Source organism: Saccostrea cucullata, unplaced genomic scaffold, assembly GCF_032062105.1.
Source record: "Saccostrea cucullata isolate Sc308-1 unplaced genomic scaffold, CSIRO_AGI_Scuc_v1 ctg93, whole genome shotgun sequence".
Taxonomy (NCBI): Eukaryota; Metazoa; Mollusca; class Bivalvia; order Ostreida; family Ostreidae; genus Saccostrea; species Saccostrea cuccullata.
Window position 1 is genome coordinate 444,614 of NW_026935164.1, and position 15,273 is coordinate 459,886.

General features: G+C 36.3%; 1 protein-coding gene across 1 annotated transcript in view; it reads right to left on the reverse strand.

Moving 5' to 3' along the window:
• Positions 1 to 15,273, reverse strand: part of LOC134242054 (adhesion G-protein coupled receptor V1-like) — a 138,204-nt gene that overhangs the window by 77,259 nt on the left and 45,672 nt on the right. Inside the window, exons 52-62 of the mRNA XM_062724074.1 lie at positions 14,446 to 14,803; positions 14,211 to 14,357; positions 13,844 to 14,124; positions 13,395 to 13,660; positions 12,775 to 13,006; positions 11,744 to 11,948; positions 10,563 to 10,721; positions 6,118 to 6,265; positions 5,744 to 5,915; positions 5,496 to 5,625; positions 3,766 to 3,942 (exon numbers count right to left, since the gene is read on the reverse strand). Of these exons, the coding sequence (XP_062580058.1) occupies positions 3,766 to 3,942; positions 5,496 to 5,625; positions 5,744 to 5,915; positions 6,118 to 6,265; positions 10,563 to 10,721; positions 11,744 to 11,948; positions 12,775 to 13,006; positions 13,395 to 13,660; positions 13,844 to 14,124; positions 14,211 to 14,357; positions 14,446 to 14,803 (2,275 nt within the window). The remainder of the gene's footprint in view (positions 1 to 3,765; positions 3,943 to 5,495; positions 5,626 to 5,743; positions 5,916 to 6,117; positions 6,266 to 10,562; positions 10,722 to 11,743; positions 11,949 to 12,774; positions 13,007 to 13,394; positions 13,661 to 13,843; positions 14,125 to 14,210; positions 14,358 to 14,445; positions 14,804 to 15,273) is intronic.

Below are 15,273 nucleotides of genomic sequence, written 5' to 3' on the forward strand. Positions count from 1 at the left end.
ACACTAAAAGAGTCCATATTTGTATATCATTTTATGTAAATATGCATTTTTGCCTTATTTTCTTCTTTATTACATATACTTACAAGTCTACATGATTATTAAAATCTATAAAAGTACTTTTTATATTATAAATATAAACAAGAGGCCCATGGGCCACATTGCTCACCTGAGTAACTTGGGTGATGCAGTTCTTTACCAGATTCCCCCTCTTGCTATACCTATCATGCCCCACTACCCCCTTCCCTTTTATGATTTTAAAACTTTAGAATCTACACTACCGCAGGATGCTTCCATATAAGTTTCAGCTTTCCTGGTCCAATGGTTCTTGAGAAGAAGATTTTTAAAGATTGGTTTTATATATTTCTATGTAAAACATGGATTCCCTATTGTGACCCCGCCCTACCCCTGGGGGTCATGATTTTAAGAATTTAATATCCACACTACCCAAGGATGCTTCCACATAAGTTTCAGCTTTCCTGGCCCAGTGGTTCTTGAGAAGAAGATTTTTAAAGATTTGTTCTATATATTTCTATGTAAAATTTGGATTTCTTATTGTGGCCCCGCCCTACCCCCGGGGGTCATGATTTTAACAACTTAATATCTACACTACCCAAGGATACTTCCATATAAGTTTCAGCCTTCCTGTCCCAGTGGTTCTTGAGAAGAAGATTTTTAAAGATTTGTTCTATATATTTCTATGTAAAACTTGGATTCCCTATTGTGGCCCCGCCTTACCCCCGGGGGTCATGATTTTAACAATTTAATATCTACACTACCCAAGGATGCTTCCGAATAAGTTTCAGCTTTCTTGACCAGGTGGTTCTTGAGAATAAGATTTTTAAAGATTTGTTTTATATATTTCTATGTAAAACTTGGAATTTTACCCCTGGGGGTCATATATATTTCATATATACTACCCAAGGATGCTTCCACATAAGTTTCAGCTTTCCTGGCCCAGTGGTTCTTGAGAAGAAGATCTTTTAGTGACCCCACCCTATTTTTGTCTTTTCTTGATTATCCCCTTGGAGGGGCCCTGATTTAACAACAAACTCCCCTTCACCCAAGGATGCTTTGTACCAAGTTTGGTTAAAATTGGCCCATTGGTTCTTGAGAAGAAGAAAAATGTGAAAAGTTTGCAGACGGACGGACGACGGACAAAATGTGATCAGAAAAGCTCACTTGAGCCTTCGGCTCAGGTGAGCTAAAAATTGTATGATTTAATTTATCTTTGAAGTTTCAATAATTACACAATTTACATAAATAAATTAATTCTCTTACAGCAGGGTTAACTTTCCAATATACCAGTACGATCAAAATAGAGCCCAACTCTAACTAAGAACCTGTGTTTTAGGTTCCATAAATTTTCAAAATTTTGGAAGAACTCTTGCTCATTTAAACAAAACACCTAGTTTAAATACTCATGAGACTATTTTTTTTTAAATTCCTTAAGGGCAGATGATACAAACAAACAAGAGGCCCATGGGCCACATCGCTCACCTGAGCTATGGGACTAGGAAAAAAGCATAAATCATTCTATTATTGAAAAGTTGAAACCCAATAGTGGTCCCAAACAATCCTTAAAAGGGAGAGGGTATGATTTGAACAAACTTGAATCTACACTAACTAAGGATACTTGCATACCGGTATTTCTTTGACTACCTGTAGCTTAATTGCCCTTTACATTTGAACTTACATTGGCCCTGCCCTACCCCGAGGGATCATGATTCGAACAAAACTGAATCTACACTACCTGAGAATGCTTCCATATGAACAGGACTAATCATGGCTTTGCTATTTTTGAAAAGAAGATTTTAAAAGATTTTTTCTACATGTTTCTATGTAAAATTTGGATTCCATGTCATGGCCCCGCCCTACCCCCAGGGGTCATGATTTGAACAAACTTGAATGTCCATTACCTGAGGATGCTTCCATAAAAATATGATCATTCATGCCTTTGCTATTCCAGAGAAGAAGATTTTAAAAGAATTTTCCTTTATATTTTTATGTAAAACTTTGATCGGCCATTGTGGCCCCGCCCTACCCCCAGGGGTCATGATTTGGACAATATTGAATCTCCACTACCTGAAGATGCTTCCATAAAAATAGATCATTCATGCCTTTGCTATTCCAGAGAAGAAGATTTTTAAAGCTAGATATTTCTATGTAAAAATTAATAATAAATTTCAAATTTAAATATTAAGAAATGATATGGCTTTGCAATTTTTGAGAAGAAGATTTTTAAAGAAATATATTTCGAAGTTAAAATTCAACCTTTCTGTAACCATCAATTTAATATCTACACTACCCAAGGATGCTTCCACAAATAATTTTCCCTTCTATATATTTCTATGTAAAGCGATTTGTGTATGAACAAATTTATACACTACCCCAGGATGCTTCCCAAATCTTTCCTGGAAAATCTTGAGAAGAAGAAAAACTATATATTTCAGTGAAACTTGTTCATTTTACTCATTCAAACATGACTCAGGTTGTTATTTTCATATTTCTTGACAAAAGTTTGTTTGTGTTTTTTTTGTGGTTCTTGAGAAGAAGTCGAAAATGTGAAAAGTTAATGACAACAACGACAACGACAACAACAACGACGACGACAGACAACGGACAAATTTTGATCAGAAAAGGAGCCTTTGGCTAAAAATTAATAATAAATTTCTTAAATATAAAAAAGGAAATGGGGATGGGGGGGGGGGGGGAAGTTGTTATTTTCATATTTCTTGACAAAAGTTTGTTTGTGTTTTTTTGTCTCTATGGGGAGTATTACAAATGGGAGGGGGGGGAAGGGTTAAAAGAATCAACTTGAAGACTTTTAACAGGGTACTAAGTTAATTACATGTATTCTGTTGAAGCCTGATCATCCTATTTATCTTGCTTTTGGCAACATAGCTTCATTTATCATCTTATTAGGTTTTCATTTATAAATATTTTGCACAGTGGAACTTATGTATCTTGAAAATTGATGCTTTGAATTCCATGGATATTTTTCACTGGAAGTCAAAATCAATAATTCTTTATGTACCCTAAGCATCTCGAACCTCTGGGTATATCTCAAAGATTTTTCTTAGTCCCATAAAGTTTGAGGTAAGAATGCTTGGCTATTCTTCAAACTATGGGTTTCTTTACACTGTTATACTATACCCAGGATACAGGAAAGGCTCTTGGACCTGTAATTGGTAGAACAATGAAAAATATTCATGGATAATTATGCTCCCCAAACAAAGTTTGGGAACTAAATGTTTTAGATTCAAATTGTTTCTTTATTACCACCATTATTCTTCTTTTTTTCTACTTCTATCTACTTCAATCTATGGATCCTTTATAGTTTTACATTATACACTGGTGAATGAGATGCACCAGAAGGGGGAAGGTGGCGGGGTGGGGGTGGGGGTGGGGGCATTTGGGAAACAACTGTAATGGTCTCCAATACAATAAACACTAGTTACTGTAATAATATATATAGCTCATATGTTCATGAAATGCATCCCATGCATGTTGAAATATTTTTAGTGCTTTGACTAAGATCTCTAATCCTGATTTTTTATTTTAATTGATTTTTTAAAACAAAAAAAAAAAAGTTTCTCCATGCATGTCTGCAGTGGGTATGAAACTTGTGCCATACAGACTAATTACTTATTCCACGATTCCTGAGGAAAAGCTCTTAACACTGTGTAACATGGGTGACTACCTGATCTTAAACTTTAATATGTGTTTGAAGAAATCTCAAATTGTCAACTTCAGTAAAAAGACTACCGTGGTGACATTAAACTGCACTATTCCCCTGATGCCATCATTTTCCGTGATGCTGACTCTGAGAATGTTTCCTGGAACTTTGACACTAGGTTCTGCACCAGGAGGGGGAGTTATCCCCATAACCTTCACCTCAGTAATGTTTAACAGGAAGGACTCCTCTGCTTCAGGGAAATCATCCTATAAAAAAGAATGTATATATCTACTAGAATTGTCCAAATGGGACAAAATACCCCCCGCAGGGTTTTCAGAAGTGCTAAATCATGAATATTTTATGGATCTAAGAGAAGAGAGAAATGCTAAAACATTTTTAGTGCAAATGTAATTGCTCATTATATTTTTTATAAATGAAATGAAGGCTCAGCCTAATAAAAAAATTAGACTAAATATACGGACCAGACACGAATTATGAACATTTTCTGTCAGTGACCTTGAACTTGCATAAATGACCTTGGTTCAAAGTCATGACACAACCTTATGTCATAAGCAATGTTTGTGTGAAGTAGTAGATTCAAGTTTTTCCATAATAAAGAAAGATATGGACCGGACACAAATTATAAAATTTTTCTTCCAGTGACCTTGAACTTCCCCAAATGACCTTGACCCAAAGTCATGACACATCCTTAGGTAGTGAGCAATCATTGTGTGAAATGAGAACTTACCATGTTTATCCATAAGAAAGATATGGACCACACACGAATTTGAAATTTTTCTTCCAGTGACCTTGAACTTCCCCATATGACCTTGACCCAAGGTCATGACATATCCTTAGGTCAAGAGGAATCTTTGTGTGAAATGAGAACTACCAAGTTTATCCATAAGAAAGATATGGACCGCACATGAATTATGAATTTTTTCTTCAAGTGACCTTAAACTTCCCCAAATGACCTTGGGTCAAGATCATGACACACCCTTAGGTTATAAGCAATCTTTGTGTGAAATTAGAACCGACCAGTTTTATCCATAAGAAAGATATGGACCGGACACGAATTATGAAATTTTTCTTCCAGTGACCTTGAACTTCCCCAAATGACCTTGACCCAAAGTCATGACACATCCTTAGGTAGTGAGCAATCATTGTGTGAAATGAGAACTTACCATGTTTATCCATAAGAAAGATATGGACCAGACACAAATTATGAATTTTTCTTCCAGTGACCTTGAACTTCCCCAAATGACCTTGTCAAGGTCATGACACACCCTTAGGTCATGGAGCAATCTTTGTGTGAAATTAGAACTACCAAGTTTATCCATAAGAAAGATATGGACCGGACAGGAATTTTTTTTATCCTTAAACTTCCCCAAATGAAAGGTCATGACACACCCTTAGGTTATGGATCTTTGTGTGGACACCAGGTTTATCCATTACCGGACACGAATTAAGAAATTTTTTCTTCCAGTGACCTTGAACTTCCCCAAATGACCTTGGGTCAAGGTCATTACACATCCTTAAGTCATGGGCAATCTTTGTGTGGAGTAGAATTAGAATTTTTTCTTCCAGTGACCTTGAACTTCCTCCATGAGTCAAAAGATATGGACAATCTTTGTGTGGAGTAGTAGATTCACGTTTGCACAGACAGACGGACGGACAGACAGACAGACAGACAGACAAGGTGATTCCTGTATACCCCCCAAACTTTGTTTGCGGGGGGTATAAAAAGCCCAGTTCTGTACAGATATATTTAAACAGTTCCAGTCAGGAAATGCAGAATGTTATTTGTAATATTTCTAACCTGTTTGATAACAACAGTGACAGCCACCTTTGTGACATTCTCTTGTAGAACTGCTATGGCTTTCTGACTGACGAAGTCCAGGCCAGAAATAGCCTGGTTGTCTACAGACACCCCAAAGTCTGGAGCTGTTCTACAATCAAAACAGAATGCAGACATTTTAATTCTTTGTATTACCAAATACAAAACTGCAGAATGAACCAATATGTCAGGAACTGAGTTTTAATAGACTTTTTTATTGATGTCATTACTGGTAGAGGACTTGAAGATCTCCCATCATGCCCTGCTCTCTGATGATGTACAGAGTCTGTGATTGGTCGGATCCCTCTGGTTCATCCACAGTCAGACTTTGTTTTTCCCACAGCACCACTCCGTATGGCGAGTCATTGGCCTGAACAATCACTTTAGCCACATTGTTTGGTCCTAAGCAAAAATATGTTAAATATTTAAGAATTTGAAATTCTGAAACTATGCATTTGTACTGAAAAAATATGCTTGCAAAGCTTAAGGTAATACTGGTATGACAAATTAATGTGTTCATGATGACTAAAGCATGATTTTTCCCAATATTTTTGTGTATTGAATATTGTCTTTGTTATGTGTCATGATATACAGATTGAATTACCAAGTTGTGCCCCTTTGCCATCCAGCATTGACCCCGACTCAGTGACCTTGACCAGCCTGATGTAAGTGACCTCTGGAAGTTCTGCCAGGTTATCGTTAAGAATTGTCAAGGATATCGTGGCCACAGACTGTTTATTGGCAAACTCCACCTGAAACATACCATTTATTGATGAAAATTGACATCTTTAATGTTTGATATTGAAACCACTTTGGCAAGCAAAATTGTCTATTTAGTACTCATGGATACCAACAAAAAACTTTATAATTGCACTTTTTAATTCAAGATGCAAATATGTGAAATGGTGAGGTAATATAATTTCCCATAATTATATTCCATTTTCATAGCAGACTTAAAGATGAGCTAATTAATAAATTGATGAAATAGCTGAGAATAACTTATAACATGATAAATATTACATTAAGCAAAATTTTTGCAAGACAATAAAACAAGATCCATTAGCCACATTGCCCACTTGAGCACTTGGCTAATGCCAGAGAAAAGAAGCAAATTCAAAGAATTGTGGTCCCTCGCTTTTGGTGTCTTAGGAGATGCAATACCATTATTGTATATTGTGTCAAATTTGAATGTTTTATCATAATTATGGCACTATACATTAAATACCTCACTATACATTAAATCAAATGTCTTTAAGAAAGACAAGTGACACTTTATACTAACAAGAGGCCCAGGGGCCACAGCGCTCACCTGAGCACATCAGGCTTAAATTTACTCCACCCCCCCCCCCCCCCCCCCAGGCGTTCATCATTTGAACAAACTAGAATCTACACTACCTGAGGATGATTCTATATAAATATCACAAGTCATAGCTTTGAAGTACTTGAAAAGAAGATTTTAAAAGGTTTCTCTATATATCCCTATATAAAACTTGGGTCGGCCATTTTGGCCCCACCCTAGCCCCGGGGGTCATGATTTGAACAAACTTGAATCTACTCTACCTGAGGATGATTCCACATGAGTTTCATCTCTCCTGGCCCAGTGGTTCTTGAGAAGAAGATTTTTAAAGATTTTTCCTATATATTTCTATGTAAAACTTGGGACGGCCATTTTGGCCCCACCCTTGCCACAGGGGTCATGATTTGAACAAACTTGAATCTACACTACCTGAGGATGATTCCACATGAGTTTCATCTTTCCTGTCCTAGTGGTTCTGGAGAAGAAGATTTTTCTTATATATTCCTATGTAAAACTAGGGTCGGCCATTTTGGCCCCACCCTTGCCACAGGGATCATGATTTGACCAAACTTGAATCTACACTACCTGAGGATGATTCCACATGAGTTTCATCTTTCCTGGTCCAGTGGTTCTGGAGAAGAAGATTTTTAAAGATTTTTCCTATATATTCCTATGTAAAACTTGGGTCGGCCATTTTGGCCCCACCTTTGCCCCGGGGGGTCATGATTTGAACAAACTGAAATCTGCTCTACCTGAGGATGATTCCACATGAGTTTCATCTTTCCTGGTCCAGTGGTTCTGGAGAAGAAGATTTTTAAAGATTTTTCCTATATATTCCTATGTAAGACTTGGGTCGGCCATTTTGGCCCCACCTTTGCCCCGGGGGGTCATGATTTGAACAAACTGAAATCTGCTCTACCTGAGGATGATTCCACATGAGTTTCATCTTTCCTGGCCCAGTGGTTCTGGAGAAAAAGATTTTTAAAGATTTTTCCTATATATTCCTATGTAAAACTTCGGTCGGCCATTTTGGCCCCACCCTTGCCCTGGGGGTCATGATTTGAACAAACTTGAATCCACACTACCTGAGGATGATTCCACATGAGTTTCATCTTTCCTGGCCCAGTGGTACTGGAGAAGAAGATTTTAAAAGATTTTTCCTATATATTCCTATGTAAAACTTGGGTCGGCCATTTTGGCCCCACCCTTGCCCCGGGGGTCATGATTTGAACAAACTTGAATCTACACTACCTGAGGATGCTTCCACATGTGTTTCATCTTTCCTGGCCCAGCGGTTCTGGAGAAGAAAATTTTTTAAAAATGCCATAAATTTTTCACAAATTCATAATTATCTCCCCTTGGAAGGGGGCGTGGCCCTTCATTTGAACAAACTTGATTCCCCTTCACCCAAGGATACTTTGTGCCAAGTTTGGTTGAAATTGGCCTAGTGGTTCTTGAGAAGAAGATGAAAATGTGAAAAGTTTACGCCGACGCCGACGACAACGACGACGACGACGACGACAGACGACGGACAAATTTTGATCAGAAAAGCTCACTTGAGCCTTCGGCTCAGGTGAGCTAATAATGTATAGAGGATATTCGATGTTTTGTTGTTGAATATGGAATTTATTTCACGAGTGGGACAGGATTTTTGATATTTTCACGAGTGCGAAGCACGAGTGAATATATCAAAAAATCCTGTCTCACGAGTGAAATAAATTCCATATTCGACTACAAAACATTGAATTTTCTGTTTATTACATTTTTAAGCAAAAATCTTTGATTTTTCCTTTGCCTCTGCCTTTTTGTAATACAGTGATAGGCTACATGAAGTCATAGTTGAGCGGTTGAGACGTCATAGCTAAGTGAGGTGAAAACACTGTAAACATGGATTTAGCAACATATTTTTGGTAATTTTGACAGTTTTATTCGCTGTCAGAATGATTTATTTATTTCCATCTACCTTATATTATGTCAAGGAAGTTTTTTTTACAACAATCTTCATTATGGGAAGGGAAATCTCGAGTTTTCCCGCACTTCTGATATTCGTCACACCGTGACAGGATATCATTTTGATATCCTTTCACACTGTGACAGGATATCATTTTTATTCAATGAATAAATTACAGTATATCATGGGTACAAATGTCATAAAGTTATTTATTACACTTTTACCAGTGAAATACTGTACTTTATTCATTGAATAAAAATGATATCCAGTCACAGTGTGAAAGGATATCAAAATGATATCCTGTCACAGTGTGACAAATATCAAAAGTGTGGTAAAACTCGAGATTTTCGTTCCCATAATGGAGAGTGTTGTAAAAATCTTCCTTGACCTGATATAAGATAGAAATAAATAAATAAATAAATCATTCTGACAGAGAATAAAACCCAAAATATGTTAATAAATCCATGTTTACAATGTTTTCACCTCACTTACCTATGACGTCCCAACCGCTCAACTATGACATCATGTAGCCTATGACTGTATTACAAAAAGACGGGCAAAGGAAAAATCGAAGAAACTTTTTTCAAAATGTAATAAACAGACAATTCAATGTTTTGTAGTTGAATATGGAATTTAATTCACAAGTGGGACAGGATTTTTTGATATTTTCACGAGTGCTTCACACTCATGAAAATATCAAAAAATCCTGTCCCACTCGTGAAATAAATTCCATATTCAACTACAAAACATTGAATATCCTCTATGTACATCCAAAGATGCAGCATCTATGCAATTTTGATATCTGATAAGGCTTGCAGTAATTTGGAATGATCTCATCCAAAAATTTTAAACTAACTACACATCTTAAAAATGTAATTCAAATCCCCCTAGCATTTTAAGCCAATTTGAAAGTGTTTGTCCCTTGATGCCTCATCCATGTTTAGTTCAGACGGGCCTGATAGTTTCTTGGTAATAGAAATGCTCCAAAAACCTATATCAAATCACTCATCTGGAAAATATAGGTCATATCCAGTATCCAAAGCAAGCCTGGTAGTGTGCATCCTTAGAATTATCATTCCATGCATGTTTAGTCAGGACTTAGTTACTTGGAAATAAGACCTGCTACAAAAACTTCAACATGGTCATTTCTTCTCTGATATTGCAGCATCTGAAACCTTGACTGGTACAGTGAAACACACTAGAAGCATCTAAAATCTAAATCTAAAATTTAATCTTATCTGGCCTAATCAATTATTTAATTTTAATTGCAAGCATCAAAACAAGATCTTTCACAAAAAAAAAAAGATATGGCAAAGATTTGTACCACACACATAGCTACTGAGATGAAAACTCAGAGAATTGAAAAAACAATTCGATTATAAAAACACTGAAGATAAATTAATTAGTATAGCATTGAAACATTATCTGGGCCTTTTGGTTTTTAATTTACACCTTTACCTAATAATTTGATAGAATTTCCAATTAAAAATTAAAATAAATTAAATAATTTCATTATGATGGCTAAATCAATTATATCGAAGAGGCATGGGTGGATAAAATAGAAGGAAGTAAAATTTTTGTGCCTTGTTCAGTAACTTGTTATTAAATTCTTTTACAAGAGAATTAAGTGCATCTAAAACCCTGAACATCACACCTGCAAGCAGCAAAATACAGTCGGCTAAATGTTCATCAGCAGCTGTTGGCTACAGAGAAATTATTTCTCGTTTGCAGTAAATACAGTATCTAAAACATTCAAGAATAAAAGTTACACAAACATGCTGAAATCCAATTGAACACTAACCTGCCCAGAAAGTGGAGTGATATCACTCAACCCACTCTGGTCACCAGATGCTGACCATGCCACCACAACCCGGCCAAAGAACCCCTGCTGTCTGACCACATTAAGCTGTATAACACTGTCCTTATGGTCCAGTTCTTGTACAGTTAACTCCCTTGAATCCTACAAAATAGGGCAACAGATTTTTTTTAATGTCATAAGTAACATTAGAGTGATGTGATAAATAGAGAATAATGCATGGCAAAATCTGTATCAAACCCGAGACTCCCATATTAGTCCGAGGGTCAAAGGCCAGAGGGCTGATATTGGTTGAGAGTTGATATGGGGTGTAATGCAAATTTTGCCATATATTGTTGTTTTCATCATATATTTGAAAATAGTTTACATTGTGACGTCGTTTAATGCTTATGTGACGTTAGTTATTAGGCTCCTTCTGTGTTCAAATGAAAACAACATATTGAATATGATAATCAACAGATCCAAGATACTCCGTATGAAAAGTATACAGAGATGTCCCTGAAAGGTGTAATAAAGGGTGTGATAAAGGTTGCTGATACAGGGTGTGTGATACAGGTTGTGTGCCTGTGTTCATATCAGGGATGCAAAAATCCTGTATTATATAACAAATATATAATAAAGATTAGTAAAAGTTTCGTTCAACTGCTTTCTGAGGTGTAAGAGGATTTGCAAATAAGGGATATGGTTATAAAATAATCTAAAGCTGCATTGATTGTAATTTCTTGAACCATGCAATGCTCACTAGTATTACCACTGCTCAGATGTGAATATACTCTCTGATGTGAATGTACACAAGTTCAGTTACAGACAGACACAGGGATAAACAGAAAAGACACAGGCTTGATCAGGAAGTTGACATCAGATTCAAATGAAAATGAATCCCACCATATGGCATGCCTCAACAAAGAAAGTGTTATACTTTCATGCATCTGCAACAAGGAGTTGCTGAGAAAACTGTGATGAAAATTTGCTAAGGACAGACACACAGACATATGGACACATAGACAGACACACAACTTACAGTAAAACAGTATACCCCCTTCTCTTTCAGAACGGGGGTAGAAAAATGTCTTTAATCATTGGATCATACAGTGTAGAAAAGATTTTTTATGCTTTAATATTCTTATACATAACTTGTCTTCAGAAACAAAAGGTGCTAGAGTTACCTCTGCAAACTCTATAATTCCATGAGCATTGTCATTGGAGAGTATATTGACTGTGATTTTATTTTTCGGTCCTATGGTGGCACCCCCGGTCGGGTTGGTGAGTGTGACAAAGAAGGTCTCAGTGTTTTCTGGCACAAAATCCTCAAGAATTTCCACACTGGTGCTAATCATTCTCTGACCTGGTTCAAAGGTCAAGGTTATTAATCTGAAAGAACATAATTATGCTCTATTACTACTCTGTTTAGATGGCAGGGACAATTGGTGCCAGTGCAACTACTGCATGTATTTACCAGTCAAAATTCTGCGTGCAGGAAAAAAGATGATATTCAAAACTTGCTTCAAATCTAAGGTTTTTATCCTATTCCTAAAACCTCAAAGTAGAACAATTTGTTTATTCAAAAATTTAATTTTTCTGCCTCTATAAGATGAAAGTTTAAAAAAAGGAATACTAGTATTCAATAGTATCAGAGATAAGGGCTTAATTGGCATGTGAACAGACTCTTTACCCTAAATAATTCATGATGAATAGACAAAAATAAATTTAAAAGAAACAAATGCTCCCCCTGCCAAGAGACTCAGGTAATAAGAACACTGATTGGGTAACTTATAAATAATTTATATAGTGATACTTTGGTTCCTTCTAACCTTTAACAATGTCTTGCATTTATCTGCAAAGTTGGACAAACTCTATTGTCAGACACATCAGTAATCACTCATGTTTTTCATATTATAACATTAACCCCTTTTATCAATGTCAAGCAGTTTAAGCAAAAGTAAAAAAAAAATAACAAGTTCTGGTCAATAAGATGTAGCAATTGTTCTAAAAAGGAGCACTGGTGATCAAAGATCATGAAATTCTCAAAAACATGTCACTGCATACACAGCATCTCTTACTTAATTGCCATGGATATGATGAACTGATTTACAAGTCCCAAACACCTATACCTTTTAAAAAGTTTTTCTTTTCTTGGTCCTATTGAGTTCCACATAATGAGGTTTGACTGCAGTACATTTGATACTTGAATACTTACCTTGGTGAGAAATCGCTGTTGGTGACCTTGATAAGGTGGTATATCGTACAGTTGGCCTTGGGGTCTGCCTCTACCCTGGGCATCATGACAAAGGACCCCACTGACTGAGTAACGATAACGGGGTACAGCTGTATCGCGGGGGGACCAGTCCAGACAGAGTCAAATCTTTGATTCTGAATGTCCCAGGCATAGATGGCAGAATTTCCAATCGTGTTAGCAACTGCCAAATATCCTAAAATATACACATACATATTTAGCAATAGTCAGGGATAACTGTTTTTATTACTGTTTACTGGTTCTTACATCCATGTTAAGGCAAAATGCATCTAAGGAGGAATGCCACACCAAAATTTTATTTAACAGTTCTTTGAGAAATATCTATTAAGCTATGGTTTTAGCATTAAAGGACCAACATTTGCTTTTAAATATTTTTAGCAATTTTTTTGCAATTTTTTTCAAAGAAATGAAGAAAGTTTTATTTTCAAATAAGACACTGTATAGTTTAAAATTTTAAATATATGCATGATATTAATGTCTAATAAAATATCTAAAGAATGGTTTAGTAGACATTTCTGGGATAAGAAAGTCTTTTCATCTATATAAGCATCCACAACTCTTACCTGTCTGATCTGTGCCAAAGAAAGGAGAGATTTTATTGACTCGGTTTGTCTGTATGTCTGTGTGTCTGAAGAACGTCTGTGCTGTCGAGTCCCAGCGATACACAGTAGAGGTCTGAGGGCTACTGACAATATCACCACGGTTACTGGCAAACACCAGCAGGGTCAGTGAATGAATCTGTATAAAGTTAGCATCTGTCGCTCCATGTGTTTCAATTCTTTGGTGCTCCGAGAATTTCTGATCATTTCCAAACTTATACACAACTGAACTGTGAAAAAGAAAACAAACTTAGGTCAGTCTTTTGATGGGCCAGAGAAAATATGTACAACATTGTGATTTTTGTTCCCAACAAAAGTAAGATTTGTTTACAGATATTTCTTTAAAAATTATTTCAAGTTTTATTTATAATATTTTTTTTGGTATTTTTCCATTGATCTCTAAGGACTCTTACTGTACTGTGTAAGTTTTCAGTTTAGAGTTGTAGTTGTTAGCGATAGCCATATAGACCACCCCCTCTATTTTGACCACAGCTACAGCAGATGCTCCCTGGTTCTCTAGACGTTGCCATGGGGATGGTGTAAACAGTCGGGTTGCGTTGTCCCATTTGTAAACATCGACATTCATCAAGGTCTCACCATTGTTGTCACGAGAGTTAGTCAGAACAAGGAAATGGTCAGAGCCACTGCTGAAGTACTCTACGTCTGTAGCTCCCTTTGTCAGAAATTCCTGCAGCTGTCATAAAAAATCTTAAAAATAATAAACTGACACACTAAAAAATTATATGAAGAAAGATGTTAATGGAATTTATTGTTACTTACCACAAGTAGAGAAGAGTCGTGGTTGACTCTGTACAGTCTGGATTTTGTCTCATATCTTCTGACATTGCCAAAGTTACAAATCACAAGAAAGGTGGATAGCCCTATGGAAAATGTGGTGGCAGCCATAGCAACATCTGTTTCTACTGTCTGATAAGGAAATAAGGTTAAAGTAATTCTATGCATTATCAGAATTTAACGGTGAATAAAAGGAATAGTCATTCAACAATGAGCTCACTTGCACTGGCACCAATTGTCCCTGCCATTTAAACAGAGTTGAGTATAGGAAGCGGTCTACACTAATTGACGAGTCATTTCCTGCACTTCCAATCCCAGAATTCAGTTCTCCCGCTCTGTAAGATGTCAGCATCACCAGGTGTAATGTGTCATTGCTATAGAAACTATGCCAACCTGTGACCTGTGAGGTAATCACTGTTTCCAGTGGGGACAGAGTCACGTGTTTAGGGTCAGTGTTGATGACTGCGGTGTCAGGCTGGGTGGCCATATCAACGGTCACCATACCATCTGAACCCTGGGATCTTGTGACATCAAAGAAAATCTGACCAATGTTTTCCTCCACTGATATTGTGTTATTCCTACATAGAACAGCACATAACATGAATGTAACACACAAGAGGCCCGTTTTAAAAAAGAACTTACGAGTAAGGCCGTAAACTTCAGTTAATTGATTGTAAAATCTTGCAAAATGAATGTTTTTTTTTTTAAAATTGCTAGCATAAAAATGTTGCTCTAAATTCTTTTTAAAAAGTTTAAAACCAGTTTCAGATAACATTTTACAAAGTTACATTTTATCTAAGACATTATGATAAAATTGATAAATGTTGTAATAGTGAGCTCCCTTAATTTTTGTTTTACAAAATTATCACAAAACAAGATTTTTTTTAAAGCCTCCTCCCCAACACCACCATCAATGTTGACATCAATATCTGACTTCATAAAGTTAACCTAGGTATTGTTGGGGTTCATTTTTTGAGTGGTTATTTTGGCTGATGTGGAAGTAATGTGAACATTTGTTTTTATTGGCAGATGAGACATACAGTATACT